A 15,232-nucleotide genomic window follows, 5' to 3' on the forward strand; every position below is an offset into this window, starting at 1 on the left:
AGATGACATGATATTATACATGGAAAATCCGATAGACTCCACCAAAAGTCTGCTAGAACTGATACATGAATTCAGCAAAGTTGCAGGATACAAAATCAATGTACAGAAATCAGTTGCATTCTTATACACTAACAATGAAGCAACAGAAAGACAAATAAAGAAACTGATCCCATTCACAATTGCACCAAGAAGCATAAAATACCTAGGAATAAATCTAACCAAAGATGTAAAAGATCTGTATGCTGAAAACTATAGAAATCTTATGAAGGTAATTGAAGAAGATTTAAAGAAATGGAAAGACATTCCCTGCTCATGGATTGGAAGAATAAATATTGTCAAAATGTCAATACTACCCAAAGCTATCTACACATTCAATGCAATCCCAATCAAAATTGCACCAGCATTCTTCTCGAAACTAGAACAAGCAATCTTAAAATTCATATGGAACCACAAAAGGCCCCGAATAGCCAAAGTAATTTTGAAGAAGAAGACCAAAGCAGGAGGCATCACAATCCCAGACTTTAGCCTCTACTACAAAGCTGTAATCATCAAGACAGCATGGTATTGGCATAAAAACAGACACATAGACCAATGGAATAGAATAGAAACCCCAGAACTAGACCCACAAACGTATGGCCAACTCATCTTTGACAAAGCAGGAAAGAACATCCAATGGAAAAAAGACAGTCTCTTTAACAAATGGTGCTGGGAGAACTGGACAGCAACATGCAGAAGGTTGAAACTAGACCACTTTCTCACACCATTCACAAAAACAAACTCAAAATGGATAAAGGACCTGAATGTGAGACAGGAAACCATCAAAACCTTAGAGGAGAAAGCAGGAAAAGACCTCTCTGACCTCAGCCGTAGCAATCTCTTACTCGGCACATCCCCAAAGGCAAGGGAATTAAAAGCAAAAGTGAATTACTGGGACCTTATGAAGATAAAAAGCTTCTGCACAGCAAAGGAAACAACCAACAAAACTAAAAGGCAACCAACAGAATGGGAAAAGATATTTGCAAATGACACATCGGACAAAGGGCTAGTATCCAAAATCTATAAAGAGCTCATCAAACTCCACACCCGAAAAACAAATAACCCAGTGAAGAAATGGGCAGAAAACATGAATATACACTTCTCTAAAGAAGACATCCGGATGGCCAACAGGCACATAAAAAGATGTTCAACATCGCTCCTTATCAGGGAAATACAAATCAAAACCACACTCAGATATCACCTCACGCCAGTCAGAGTGGCCAAAATGAACAAATCAGGAGACTATAGATGCTGGAGAGGATGTGGAGAAACAGGAACCCTCTTGCACTGTTGGTGGGAATGCAAATTGGTGCAGCCGCTCTGGAAAGCAGTGTGGAGGTTCCTCAGAAAATTAAAAATAGACCTACCCTATGACCCAGCAATAGCACTGCTAGGAATTTATCCAAGGGATACAGGAGTACTGATGCATAGGGGCACTTGTACCCCAATGTTTATAGCAGCACTCTCAACAATAGCCAAATGATGGAAAGAGCCTAAATGTCCATCAACTGATGAATGGATAAAGAAATTGTGGTTTATATACACAATGGAATACTACGTGGCAATGAGAAAAAATGAAATATGGCCTTTTGTAGCAACGTGGATGGAACTGGAGAGTGTGATGCTAAGTGAAATAAGCCATACAGAGAAAGACAGATACCATATGGTTTCACTCTTATGTGGATCCTGAGAAACGTAACAGAAACTCATGGGGGAGGGGAAGAAAAAAAAAAAAAAAGAGGTTAGAGTGGGAGAGAGCCAAAGCATAAGAGACTGTTAAAAACTGAGAACAAACTGAGGGTTGATGGGGGGTGGGAGGGAGGGCAGGGTGGGTGATGGGTATTGAGGAGGGCACCTTTTGGGATGACCACTGGGTGTTGTATGGAAACCAATTTGACAGTAAATTTCATATATTAAAAAAAAAAAAAAAAAAAAAAAAAAAAAGAAAAACCCATAGCTGACATCAATGGTAAAAAACTGAGAGCTTTCCCCTAAGCTCAGGAACAAGACATGGATGTCTACTCTCACCACTTTTGTTCAACATAGTACTGGGAGTCCTTGCCACAGCAAGCAGACAACAAAAAGAAATAAAAGGCATCCATGGCACAAAAACAGACACTCAGATCAATGGAACAGAATAGAGAACCCAGAAATGGACCCACAAATGTATGGCCAACGAATCTTTGACAAGGCAGGAAAGAATATCCAATGGAATAGACAGTCTCTTCCGCAAGTGGTGCTGGGAAAACTGGACAGCGACATACAGAAGAATGAACCTGGACCACTTTCTTACACCACACACAAAAATAAACTCAAGATGGACGAAAGACCTAAATGTAAGACAGGAATCCATCAAAATCTTAGAGGAGAAAGCAGGCAAAAACCTCTTTGACCTTGGCCGCAGCAACTTCTTACTCAACACGTCTCCACAGGCAAGGGAAACAAAAGCAAAAATGAACTACTGGGACCTCTTCAAGATAAAAAGCTTCTGCACAGCGAAGGAAACCATCAGCAAAACTAAAAGGGAACTGACGGAATAGGAAAAGATATTTGCAAATGACATATCAGATAAAGGGTTAGTATCCAAAATCTATAAAGAACTTATCAAACTCAACACCCTAAAACAAATAATCCAGTGAAGAAATGGGCAAAAGACATGAATAGACACTTCTCCAAAGAAGACATCAAGATGGCCAACTGACACATGAAAATGCTCAACATCAGGGAAATACAAATCAAAACCACAATGAGATACCACCTTACTCCTGTCAAAATGGCGAACATTAGCAACTCAGGCAACAACAGATGTTGGCAAGGATGCAAAGAAAGAGGATCTCTTTTGCATTGCTGGTGGGAATGCAAGCTGGTGCAGCCACTCTGGAAAATAGTATGGAGGTTCCTCAAAAAATTAAAAATAGAACTACCATATGACCCAGCAATTGCACTACTAGGTATTTATCCAGGGGATACAGGTGTGTGCTGTTTCGAAGGGACACATGCACCCCCATGTTTATAGCAGCACTATCGACAATAGCCAAAGTATGGAAAGAGCCCAAATGTCCATTGATGGACAATGGATAAAAAAAGATGTGGTATATGTGTGTGTGTGTGTGTGTATGTGTGTGTGTATGTGTGTGTGTGTATCTATACACACACACACATACACACACACACAGGAATATTACTCGGCAATCAAAAAGAATGAAATCTTGCCATTTGCAACTATGTGGATGGAACTAGAGGGTATTATGCCAAGCAAAATTAGTCAGACAAAGACAAATATCATATGACTTCACTCATATGAGGACTTTAAGAGACAAAACAGATGAACATAAGGGAAGGGAAACAAAAATAAAAACAGGGAGGGGGACAAAACATGAGAGACTCATAAATATGGAGAACAAATAGAGGGTTACTGGAGGGGTTGTGGGGGGGGGGGATGGGATAAATGGGTAAGGGGCATTAAGGAATCTATTCTTGAGATCATTGTTGCACTATATGCTAACTTGGCTGTAAATTAAAAAAATAAAATAAAAAAAAAGATATAAAAGGCATCCAAATTCATAAGGAAGAAGTAAAACTTCCACTATTTGCAGATGACATGACACTACATATAGAAAATCCTTCAGACTCCACCAAAAACTACTAGAACTGAGAAATCAACTCAGTAAGGTCACAGGATACAAAATCAATGTACAGAAATACATTGCACTTGTATGCACTAATGATGAAGCAACAGAGAAATTAAGAAAAAATCCCATTACAACTGTACCAAAAATAATAAAATACCTGGGAATAAACTTAACCAAAGAGGTGAAAGACCTGTACACTGAAAACTATAAAGTTCTGATGAAAGAAACTGAAGATGGTGTCTGGGTGGCTCAGTTGGTTAAGCGTCTGACTTCGGCTCAGGTCATGATCTCGCGGTTCGTGAGTTCAAGCCTCTCATCAGGCTCTGTGCTGACAGCTCAGAGCCTGGAGCCTGCTTCAGATTTTGTGTCTCCCTCTCTCGTTGCCCCTCCCCTGTTCATGCTTTTTCTCTCAAAAATAAATAAACATTAAAAAAAAATTGAAGATGACACAAAGAAACGGAAAGAAATCCCATGCTCATGGATTGTAAGAAGAAATATTGTTAAAATGTCTATGCTACCCAAAGCAATCTAGAAATTTAACATAATCCCTATCGAAATACCAGCAGCATTTTTCACAGAACTAGAACAAACAATCTTAAAATTTGTATGGAACAACAAAAGACGCTGAAGAGCCAAAGTAACCTTGAAAAAGAAAAAAAAAGCTGGAGGTAACGTAATTCCAGGCTTCAAATTATATTACAAAGCTGTAGTAATCAAAATAGCATGGTACTGGCATAAAAATAGACACATAGCTCAATGGAACAGAATGGAAAACACAGAGATAAACCCACAGTTATATGGTCAATTAGTCTTTGACAAAGCAGGAAAAAATATCCAATGAGAAAAAGACAGTCTCTTCAACAAATGGTGTTGAAAAAATCAGACACCTATATGCAAAAGAAAGAAACTGGACCACTTTCTTTCACTCAAAATGGATTGGGGACCTAAATGTGAGACTAGCCCTGAGGTTTCTTAAAGTTCAATCTCTCCTCCTCTGAGCATAGATGGTCCTTCCCCGTCAGGTTGCTCTTCCACCCACCCTCTCTGCAGTTTCAGTCACTGGTCCCAGGTTTGAAAGTGTCTTCTGCTCTTGCTCACTTAGGAAGTCATTATCTCTCCATAATTTGGTTCTTTTAGATCTCTGTGTATCCACAGCTCTTGGATGGTTTTAAAGGAAAGTATAATTGTTTTGGTTTATGTAGGGCTTTCTTGTTGCTTGGCAGGAGTTAAAGTCTCTCTCACACTTCTAAACCATAACTAGAGAAAGGGCTCACCTGTTCATTGGCCCTAAATGTTTTGCCAATTTCTGCTGTTCTCTGACCCTTCACTTAGGAGTACATGTACAATTTCCCAAATGTAAAGGTCTTGTCATTATTGATTTGGAGTTTTATTGCACTGCAATCTTTAAAAAAAAAGTTTTTTATTAATGTTTATTTATTGTTGAGAGAGAGAAACAGAGCATGAGCATGGATGGACAGAGAGAGAGGGAGACACAGAATCCAAAGCAGGCTCCAGGCTCTGAGCTGTCAGCACAGAGCCCAATGTGGGACTCAAACTCACAAACAGCGAGATCATGACCTGAGCCAAAGTCAGACGGTTAACCCACTGAGCTACCCAGGCGCCCCTGCACTGCAATCTTTAGATACTAATTATTTGGTATTTATTGCCACCTTATGATTAATGGTCAATTCTGGTCAATTTCAATAAATGCATATGTACACTTAAGAAGAGTGTATGCTCTCTAATATTCTCAAGTTGTATACATTCTTGAAGTAAATGTATACCCTTTAATTGTAAAATTTTACCTGAATTTTATCAAATTTTGGTTAATTCTGGAAAATGTTGCATGTGTGCTTTGGGAAGGATGTGTATTTTAAAATTACTGGCTTCAGTATTCTACGCATGCCCATTAGTGAAAGAGAGAAATCAGGTGTTCAGACATATCCTAAGTAATATGGGGTCTGTTTATCTATTTGCTTTTCCCATTATGATTATGCTTACTCCTTCTAATTCCCTCAGTTTGTGCACCAAACATTTCAGGCTATGTTGTTAGGTGTTTACAGACTGTTACATATTCCTGGTTGTTACCAGTATTATTACTCAATAATCTGCCTTAGCCTTGATAATGCATTCTGCCTTTTACTATATTTAATTTTTTATGATTGCTACACCAGTTATCTTTGGCTGGAATTTTGCTGGTCTACCATTTAAAAACTTTGTTTTCATCCAGTTATTATATATGTTGTGCTTTTTATTCCTGTGCCTTTGCTTTGTTTGTTCCCTCCTTTTCTGGCTTCCATTTGATTTCATCTTCTTTATTGGAATCTCCTGCTCCTGCTTCCCCCCCCCCCCACCCCCATCAAGCAAACCATTCTATTTCTATATCTTTCTGATTGCCTTTAACTTCTGCAGATAGTTTTTGAGCCAAACTGTGATGAAAGAAAGTCATAAATAAGCTGATGAGTCACTTTGAACATTTCCTGTATCTACAGAGGGATGGAAGAATGGTGGTCATTGAAATCTTAGGAATACAACAAAAAATTAGTAATGTTAGTAATGTTCTTCAAGTCACATACTTCGACCACAGCAGGTAAATAAAAACTGCCTTGATCTATATTAACTACGATATGTTTATATGCATAGGTGTTGAGATAAGTTCATTTTCTCCTGTGTCATACAGATGATAGAATTTTATTTTCTTTATTCAAAAGTAAAAAGCAATATAAAGATGCAAATAGCAAGGTTATCCCTAAATTTCATTTTGTGCTTATTAAATTGTATACTTGTAAATATGTATTGATACTAAAGAGTAGTAGTATTCACATGGCTTTTTCAGAAAATAAGCAATTTTGTAAACGGAAAGGCGGATGACTTATGATTAAAATGAAAGGAAAAGGAAACACAACAGAAGAAAGAAGGTGAAACATTAGGTCAAAATACCTTCTCAAAACACACCTTTGAAAGGGGACAGGCGTTTCTGTTCCCTGTGCTGCTGTTTACCTCTGTTTCTTATCAATCAATACCCTTTAAGTGTGCAAAAGATACACAATCACAAAGGAAAAAATCCTCTGTGTAGATGACTTCACACAAAGAATCAAATGTAGGATATCATTGGTCATTTCTCTACCGTGGTCATTCTAGCTAAAAGGCATTCAAAGAATTTAATAAATCAAAGTAGTCCAGTGGTAGTTTTTTTTAAAAGCCCTACTTCAATATCAATGGAATAATAAAAGGCACTGATTAATAAAGATCTTACTTTTTAAGATCTTTGTACTTTTTAATATCAAATGTACTTTTATTGTTTATTTATTTTTGAGACAGAGAGAGACAGAGCATGAATGGGGGAGGGGCAGAGAGAGAGGGAGACACAGTATCGGAAGCGGGCTCCAGGCTCTGAGCCATCAGACCAGAGCCTGATGCGGGGCTCAAACTCACGAACCGTGAGATCGTGACCTGAGCTGAAGTCGGACGCTCAACCGACTGAGCCACCCAGGCACCCCTCAAATGTACTTTTATACGACTGAGCCATGAATCTCTATAGCAGCTCACTGCAATATACCCACAAATTGTCTGCCATTAATTTTAAGATTGCCTCAAAAATAACCTACAATAAAATATCCCAAGACATTTCTCCCCTAAATTGATCTACAGATTTAAAGTAATCTTAATCAAAACTCCTAGTATGATTTTTATAAATTAACAGATTCTCAATTTTTTATAGATATGCAAAGACACTAGAATAACTAAACAATTTTGAAAAAGAAGAACAAAGTGGGAGGCCTTATACCAGCTGATTTCAGGATTCACTCTAAAGGTTCAGTAATCAAAACCATGTTACTGGAGGAAAGAGAGACAGATCAGGGGAACAAAACAGAGTCTAGGAACAGATTCACACTTGTACTGACAATTCACTTTCAACAATGTTGCCTGGGTGAGTCAATGGAGAAAAGACGGTGGTCTTTTCAACAAATGGTGCTGGAACCATTGGATAGATAAGACATGCAAAGACAAACAAATTTGAAGCTTACCTCACACCATATACAGAAATTTAACTCAAAATGGATCTTAGGCATGAAAGTGAAGTCATCAGGAGACAGAGGTTGGAAGTGGCCCAGCAATCACACTTCCAGCTATTTACCCAAGAAAACATAAGCCCACACAGATCTTGTATGCAGATGTTCGTAGTAACTTCATACATAATATTCTAAACTGGAAGCAACCTAAATGTCTATGAATCTATGAATGAGTAAACAAATTGCAGTGTATTCCATACAATAGAATACCACTCAGGAAAAAAAAAGCACCTAAGAAATTTATTAACCTGGGTTTGAAGACTAGTCAAAGTTCACTGGGGATACCTGGGGACAGAATGGATACCTGTGGACAGAGTGGGCTCTACAGCTGGCAGGTCTGAGAGGCCTGTTTCTGGAACACAAAGCCCTAGTTCATTCATCATTTGTGACTATGGAGAAAAGGAGCCAGAAGTCAGAGGAAAGGAGCTGAGCCAGTAACCTTATGGACCCCAAACCTGGAGTGGACTGCGAAGATCTCTCCATTTTATGCGATGAAACTCTATGAAAAATGGCTGAGATTAATCTCGCAGCTTCCTTTCAAAAAGAAAACAACAAATGCTCACTTGAATTATTTCTGCTTTAATTACTAGTTTAATTCCATGTTTTCCTTTGCCTCCATCACTGGTATAATTGCCCAGATCTAGAATTTCATGTGCTCAGTTGAAATATTTTCCAGGTACCAAGTAACACTTTGCCCGTCTCTTCCATACAGTCAAGGACAGGGAGGCATTATCTGCAGGAGAGGGTCTCCCAGGTTTCCTTCTGCAGGGAAAACCATCACAGGCCCTGTCCCCTGAGGGGAGGGTCTCACACAGGTTTTGGCCCCTGCAGGGCAGTTACTCACACAGGCTTCCTGCTGCAGGTATTGTAGGACCTTCTTGGCTGGAATGAGGAAGTCAGTGAGGCAGCGCAGCCCATCCCCACCGTGGAGCCTCTCAGCCACACTGAACAGCTGCCAGAGCACCGTGGCTGCCGTGGCCTCAAAAGGTGGGTAGAGGGAAGACAGTGTGTTCTGGATATAGGTGTCAAGGGATTCCAGATCCTGAAATGCAAGAGAGCATCGGGTAATTTAAGACATCAATGAAGACAGGTGCAGAGGAGAGTTTCACCGGCTGGTTATGTAAGGGTCCCCTTTACAGGCTCTGTCTTATGTCTGGGTATGTGACTTGTCTCTGTGGGAAGGTGCAGGCAAACCCTCAGCATAGTGGGGAGTTCCTCTTGGAGCAGTCTGCTGGTCCTTCACATTGTCACACTGAGGAAGTGCCCACGGCTGCATTAGGTACACCTGACCCCTGAGCCTATGAGGGGAACCCTAACTAACACTTTAAGTGAGGTTGTTGCTGCTGTCACCGGAGGCACAATCAAGTTCCACCCCATTAAATTCTGAAATGTGCACCTGAAATGCTACATTTTAGGGTTATCTGTGGAGCGTCTGGAATTTCTCAGGGGGCTTTCCCTTTCCCTGGTACTCCTGGGTCTGAAGGGAATGGGGGAGGCCCCTGTGACAAGGACAGAGCGGGTTCACGTGTAATTTAATACTCAGAAAAGTTTACCTATAGTAAATACATTTTAACTGTACTGATAATGTTTAAAAGATTAAAAAAAAACCATTATGGCACCCTTTATCAAAATCACAGAATTACACCTACTCAGTCATTCTGAAAACAGTATCATTGGTACCTGATTTCTTCTTCATATTTTGATAGAACAAGCTTTTATGTAAAGACAGAATACTTTTAGTTTAAAAGATGTTTAAAGTTATTTTTAGATGTAGCATTTCCTGAGGAAATACCACGAGGTTCATTTGTTTGGAAAAGAAATGCAAGGCTACAAATAACAGTTAAAAGTCAAAGAGGTTAAAATTGTGAAATCGATTTTAAAGGGACAACAGTTACATCTGACACTCCTCTGAACAGTTCATGCTACAGGAAACTGAAAATAAAATAGTGAATCCTCTGAGCCCAGAGTGGATAAGGACTCAGGCCATCTGTCCCGACTGAAAGGCCAAGTCTCACAGCGAGCAGGGAGGTGTGCACTGCAGTGAGTTCAGCTTCTAGAAACTCCCACCACCATGTCGGTGTGGTGAGGCATCGATTAGATATCCTCTGGAGCTCCTACACTCACAAAGGCCTCCTCGTGTCTGTTTGTTCCCCTTCCTCCATATACCTGGCTCTCCCCACCAGACAGGGTCATTCACTCAGTAGGAATTATCTAAACACTAATTTCATCCAGAAAATACCAAGATGGTCAGTCTGATGTCTACAAACTCAAATCATACCTGAGCTACCAGTGAATATCCAGCCCATAAGAAAAATGGAGGTGGTCTTGAGCCAGGGGCAGGAATCATGCTCTAGACGTCATGTACCTCAGAGATCTGAAGCAAATGCTTAATTGTGATACAAGAAACTGGTAAAGGTGGAAGGGGCATGTCTTTAATGATCTATTTTGGAGGAAGTAAAATGCAAACTTTGGACCCTCCCAAGGAGAGATGTCCTCCTGCTGCCCAGATACCGGAGTCCAGGCCCACTTCTCCTCCAGACTCGCAGAGGCATCCTCATTCTTGTGTCCAGCTGTGGTTAGTAGCCTCCCAGCGGGTCTCCTGGCCTCCACCCCACCTACTCATCCCTTGAAAACTGCCCAAAGTGAGGAGGAGAGGGGCGATACTTGCTGAGATCTCTGGGATCTCACAGCATCCCCGGCCCCTTCTCTGCCTTTTGATTCCTGTCATGACTGAGTCAAGCCCCAATACTTGGTCTAGAGGGCACCTCTTCCACCAGCTTCCGCTCCCTGGGTGCCATCCCACCCAAATCCTGATCCAGGCAAGAGCTGCCCAAGAGAAGCTGTTTACCTGCCCAGAGGCCATCTCCCAGGTCGAGTAAGTTAAGGCAGTCTTGGGCAAGCCAGAGGGAACACATTCTCTAGCCTCTTCTTGGCTACTGTGTCCCGAATAACTGCCCATACAGCAGCTTCCTGGCTGTCATCTGCCTCTCTGGGTGCTTGATGACCAGGAACAACCAAAGCATGACGGTGCACACAGGGCCACTGCCTCATGAGCTCCCCAATCACTTTGCAGATGGTGCCTGATCTTGCTCTTGGGAAGAGAGGCTCTGATGAATAAGCGGACTGTACGACCAGGGATAGACACAGCCTGAAGGGCCATCCCAGGCACAACACCGTGGCACGTGCACAGTACAAGCCAACCATTCCCACTTGCATACAATTCTCACAATTTAATATTTTCAAGACCCACAAATTATAAGAGGGGGAGGCAGACATATATGACCTTGAGAGCAGAGAGGCAGAAATTATCACAACAGATTCAAATTACCTGAATATATTCAATTCAGCTTAAGAGAACATGTAACAATATAATATGTCTTAGAAAGATTTCCATAAGAAATGTTTAAAGGGGACATTGTCTTTGGTATGTTAAAGGGTGAAGTTCAAACATCTGGAATATTTACTCTGCATAGTATTTTCTTCCATGATGTTTAGTGGAATGATATGTGTGTTACAGTTGAGTGTGTGTGTGAAGGAAAACGTGTGTGCAGAGATGGGTGTGTGTGTGAGGGAAAGTATGTGTGAGAGAGAAAGTTATGTGTGAGGGAAAGTGTGTCTGTGTGGGGGAAAGTGTGTGTGAGAGATAAAGTGTGTGTGTGTGAGGGAAAGTGTTTGTGTGAGGGAAAGTATTTGTGAGAGAGAAAGTGTGTGTGTGAGGGAAAGTGTTTATGAGAGGGAAAGTATGTGTCAGGTAAAATGTGTGTGGGAAAGTATTTCTGTGTGTGGGAAAGTATCTGTGAGTCAAAGTGCGTGAGGAAAAGTGTGTGTGAGGAAGAGTGTATGTGAGAACGAAAGTGTGTGTGAGGCGGTAGTATGTGTGTGTGAGAGGGAAAGTGTATGTGAGGAAAAGTGTGTGTGAGAGAAAAAGTGGGTGTGAGGGAAGGTGTGTTTGTGGGAAAGTGTATTTGTCAGGGAAAGTGTGTGTGAGGGAAAATTGTGTGTGAAAGAAAGTGTGTGAGAGGGAAAGTGTGTGAAGGAAAGTGCGTGTGAGAGAAAAAGTGTGTGAGAGGGAAAGTGTGTGTGAGGGAAAGTATAAGGGAGACAGAAAGTATGTGTGAGGAAAAGTCTGTGTGTGGGAAAGTGTATGTGTCAGGGAAAGTGTGTACATGAGAGGGAAAGTGTGTGAGGGAAAGTGTATGTGAGAGAGAATGTATGTGTGAAAGAAAGTGTGTGTGAGAGAAAATTATGTGAGAGGGAAAGTGTGAGAGGGAAAGTGTATGAGGAAGAGTGTATGTGAGAGAACATGTATGTGAAGGAAAGCGTGTGTTTGGGAAAGTGTACGTGTCAGGGAAAGTGTGTGTGAGAGAAAATTGTGTGTGAGAGAAAGTGTGTATGTGAGAAGGAAAGTGTGTGAGGGAAAGTTTATGTGAGAGAAAAAGTGTGTGTGAGAGAGGGAAAGTGTGCATGTGAGAGGGGAAAGTGTATGTGAGAGAGAACGTATGTGTGAAGGGAAGTGTGTGTGGGGGAAAGTGTATGTGTTGGGGAAAGTGTGTGAGAGAAGATTGTGTGTGAGGGAAAGTGTGCATGCGAGAGGAGAGCAAACGTATGTGAGAAAGTGTGTATGAAAGGGAAAGCGTGTGAGGGAAAGTGTGTGTTGAGGGACAGTGAATGTGAGAGGGAAAGTGCGTGTGAGGGAAATTGTGTATGTGAGGAAAAGTGTGTGAACGCCAGTGTGTGAAGGCATCTGAAGGTGTGTGTGGGGGTAGAGCCATAGTGAGCCAAGAGAAGTGTTGGGGGCAGATCCTTAGAACAGTTCCTCCGCCTTTGGGTGCCCAGAAAGAGAAGGCAGTAGCCTCAGGGTCAGGGCTTATGAATGTCTATGCAGGCACCTGTCATCAGTTCAGCCTGTGCCCGCTCTCTCTGTAAGGTGTGACTCACCCATTCGGCCATTCTGGCACACCATCAGGATGTGCAGAAATAGGAGGGAAGAAAGCAAAGGCAGATGTCATCACTTTGTCGACGGTTGATTTCTTCTCCTTATGTAGCTCAGGGTTCCCGTTTCAACCAAAGGCTAACTTCAAAACTAGGACCTCTGCCTGTGTACTTGATCCTAAACCTACCTGTGGCTTAGGATGTGATTTTCTGCAGATGTACGTTAGTGGACTGGCGACACAATACTAGTATAAAGCACTTAATTACCATTTTGCTGAACTATGAATCGGTGTGTTGTTATTTGCATTTTAACAAAAAATGTGTATGTCTGGAGAAATATTTTAGGGCTTTACTCTTCAGTGAAGGATTTATTTTCCCAGTTGACTTTAGGTAAAACTTCACTGAAAGGGGGGTGAATTTTAAAATCTATACCCTCGTCTCTCACAATGCCTGCACATTCCATGACCAACCAGGCATGTTCCTCCTGGCACCTAGAGCACAGGCCAGTGACCTGGCCTCAGCACATGGCCCCTCCCTGCGACTCTCCAGGCCTCACACGCGCTGAAGATGAGAAGACTGAAGCTGGGGATCCACAGGCCCATCTGTGCCCACCCTGTGCAGGGGGGGGTGGGGGTGGGGCAGTCTCAGGGACCCCGGAAAGACACCTGGCCGCTTGGTTCTGAAACACGAATCAGCTGGAAATGGCATGCTTCATCCGCCAGGGGGCAGGTAACATGCTAAATGTCAAAGCCGAGGTAATGTCTTCTCATTTCAAGGGCTGTGCTGAGCTAAACAAGACCAGCTGATGAATAAGGCAGGGAAACAGCAGGGGCACCCCATCCAGGGCCTGGCAGGCCGGAGGGACTGGGCTGAGGCTGGCCTGACAAAGGCTGCCCATCAGTGCTCACGTTTTCACTCAAATGCAACACCCCCAAAGATGATTGAAGGCACAGAGTTGTGGGGCAGTTGTTGGCAGGGTGGGTAGGCCTGGACATCAGGATCCTTTTACCTGCCCAGAGGGTCTGCAGGGGCTTACCGTGGGGACCACGCCCGTCTCTTAGGAGAGGGCACCCCAAGATGAGAGACTGCTAGGTAGCTAGGTTTCCGAGCAGGCAGCGCATAAACTGTGCTCCCACACCTCCACCCCACCCTTCCTGCACACTCACAAGCTGGCGGCTGACCCCCCTCGTGTCCCGACAGGGATAGAAAGTACCAGAACATCAAAGACTTCAGCACAGCCACATCGGAGACACCTTCCTTGCAGCTACTCCCAATGACCAAAGGAACCTGCTGCCCAAATCTACATTTGGGCGCCTGTATGCTGGGGACAGTAGGGCGTGTATAGGAGGACGGGATGGCAGGACACCCGGGACGGGGTCTCAGGTGGGGCTCGGAGAGGACTAAGCAGCTGCAGTCAGGCAATACCATCCTCTCCACGTGCCACTGGCCAGGCTGGGGGCTTCTCTGGGACCCAGTTATGCCGTCTCATTCTGAAAATTGCCAGGGCACGGATGTCGGTGCAAAGAGAACAAAGGCTGGGGGCATCACCCCCGAGGCAAGGCTGGGTGTGTGGCTGGCGTGGGGGCAGCGCACACAAAAGCCCCTCATCCGGTGTGGGAGCTCATCTTATCCTGCAGCCCCACGACCAGCTCCTAGTGATACCCCAGATGCCGTAGCCTGGGGTAGGGGCATAGAGAGTGGGGTACGGAGGGGTGCCACTCACCCAGGCACTTCTACCCAGAAGGTCAGTTTACCACTATGGCCTCTGCCTCTAGTCGGATTTTATAAACAAAAGTCAGGATGTACAAGCAGCAGCAGGCATCCACTATGGGACACCAGAGCTGTTCCTACAGCCCGCCTTCAAACAGGGGCCTAGGACAGGAGGGGCACCCGCGTCAGTCCCAGCCCTGCCCCACTTTCCATCAATAGCCACTTTCTCAGTCCTGTGGGGGCTGGGTGTGAAACCCACACGCCCCAGGAGGCTTGCTCTCAGTAGCCGACCTGGTTACAGTCACTCAGACGCCCTTCCTGAAGGGCGCCGATGGTCATCTCCGTTTTCCTGTGTGTACGGACCCAGGAACCACTTTTGAGTCAAAGAAAACATGTCTAGAAAGCCTAGCCCCCTGTGCCGGCCTGACGTGCCAGCCTGCCTCCATCTGGTCTGTCTACACCTCCATGTGGGTCAGCATCTCAGGCTGACTCTCCACCCGGCCCCACTGCGGACTCCAGCCACCACCTGTGGGCCCTTCCTGGGCCCAGGCAGCTATGTCTGACACCTGAGGGCTAGGCCTTCTCTCCCCGACCAGCACGCTCCCCAGGCTCTGACCCCTGGGCCACGGCAGTTCACTCCACAGCTTCCTCGGACATTCCTCCACCTTCCCAACTCAGGTGAGTCTTCTTTCTCAAGCTCAGAGCTGCCTACTTGGCACTTAGCTGCCTTCTAGTGGTGCGTCTCCAAAACTGGGGTCTGCTTCTGGGCTGTGCACCGTGTGACCCTTTCCTTGCACATTCGTGGTGTTGGATTACATCGTGACGTGTCTAGAGGATCTTTAGAAGGGA

General features: G+C 43.6%; 1 protein-coding gene across 1 annotated transcript in view; it reads right to left on the reverse strand.

Annotated features, from left to right (window-relative positions):
* PLEKHG4B (pleckstrin homology and RhoGEF domain containing G4B) overlaps positions 1–15,232 on the reverse strand; it is an 86,764-nt gene that overhangs the window by 55,556 nt on the left and 15,976 nt on the right. The window contains exon 3 of the mRNA XM_042954130.1: positions 8,586–8,783. Within this exon, the coding sequence (XP_042810064.1) occupies positions 8,586–8,783 (198 nt within the window). The remainder of the gene's footprint in view (positions 1–8,585; positions 8,784–15,232) is intronic.

Source organism: Panthera leo, chromosome A1 (assembly GCF_018350215.1).
Source record: "Panthera leo isolate Ple1 chromosome A1, P.leo_Ple1_pat1.1, whole genome shotgun sequence".
NCBI classification, from domain to species: domain Eukaryota; kingdom Metazoa; phylum Chordata; class Mammalia; order Carnivora; family Felidae; genus Panthera; species Panthera leo.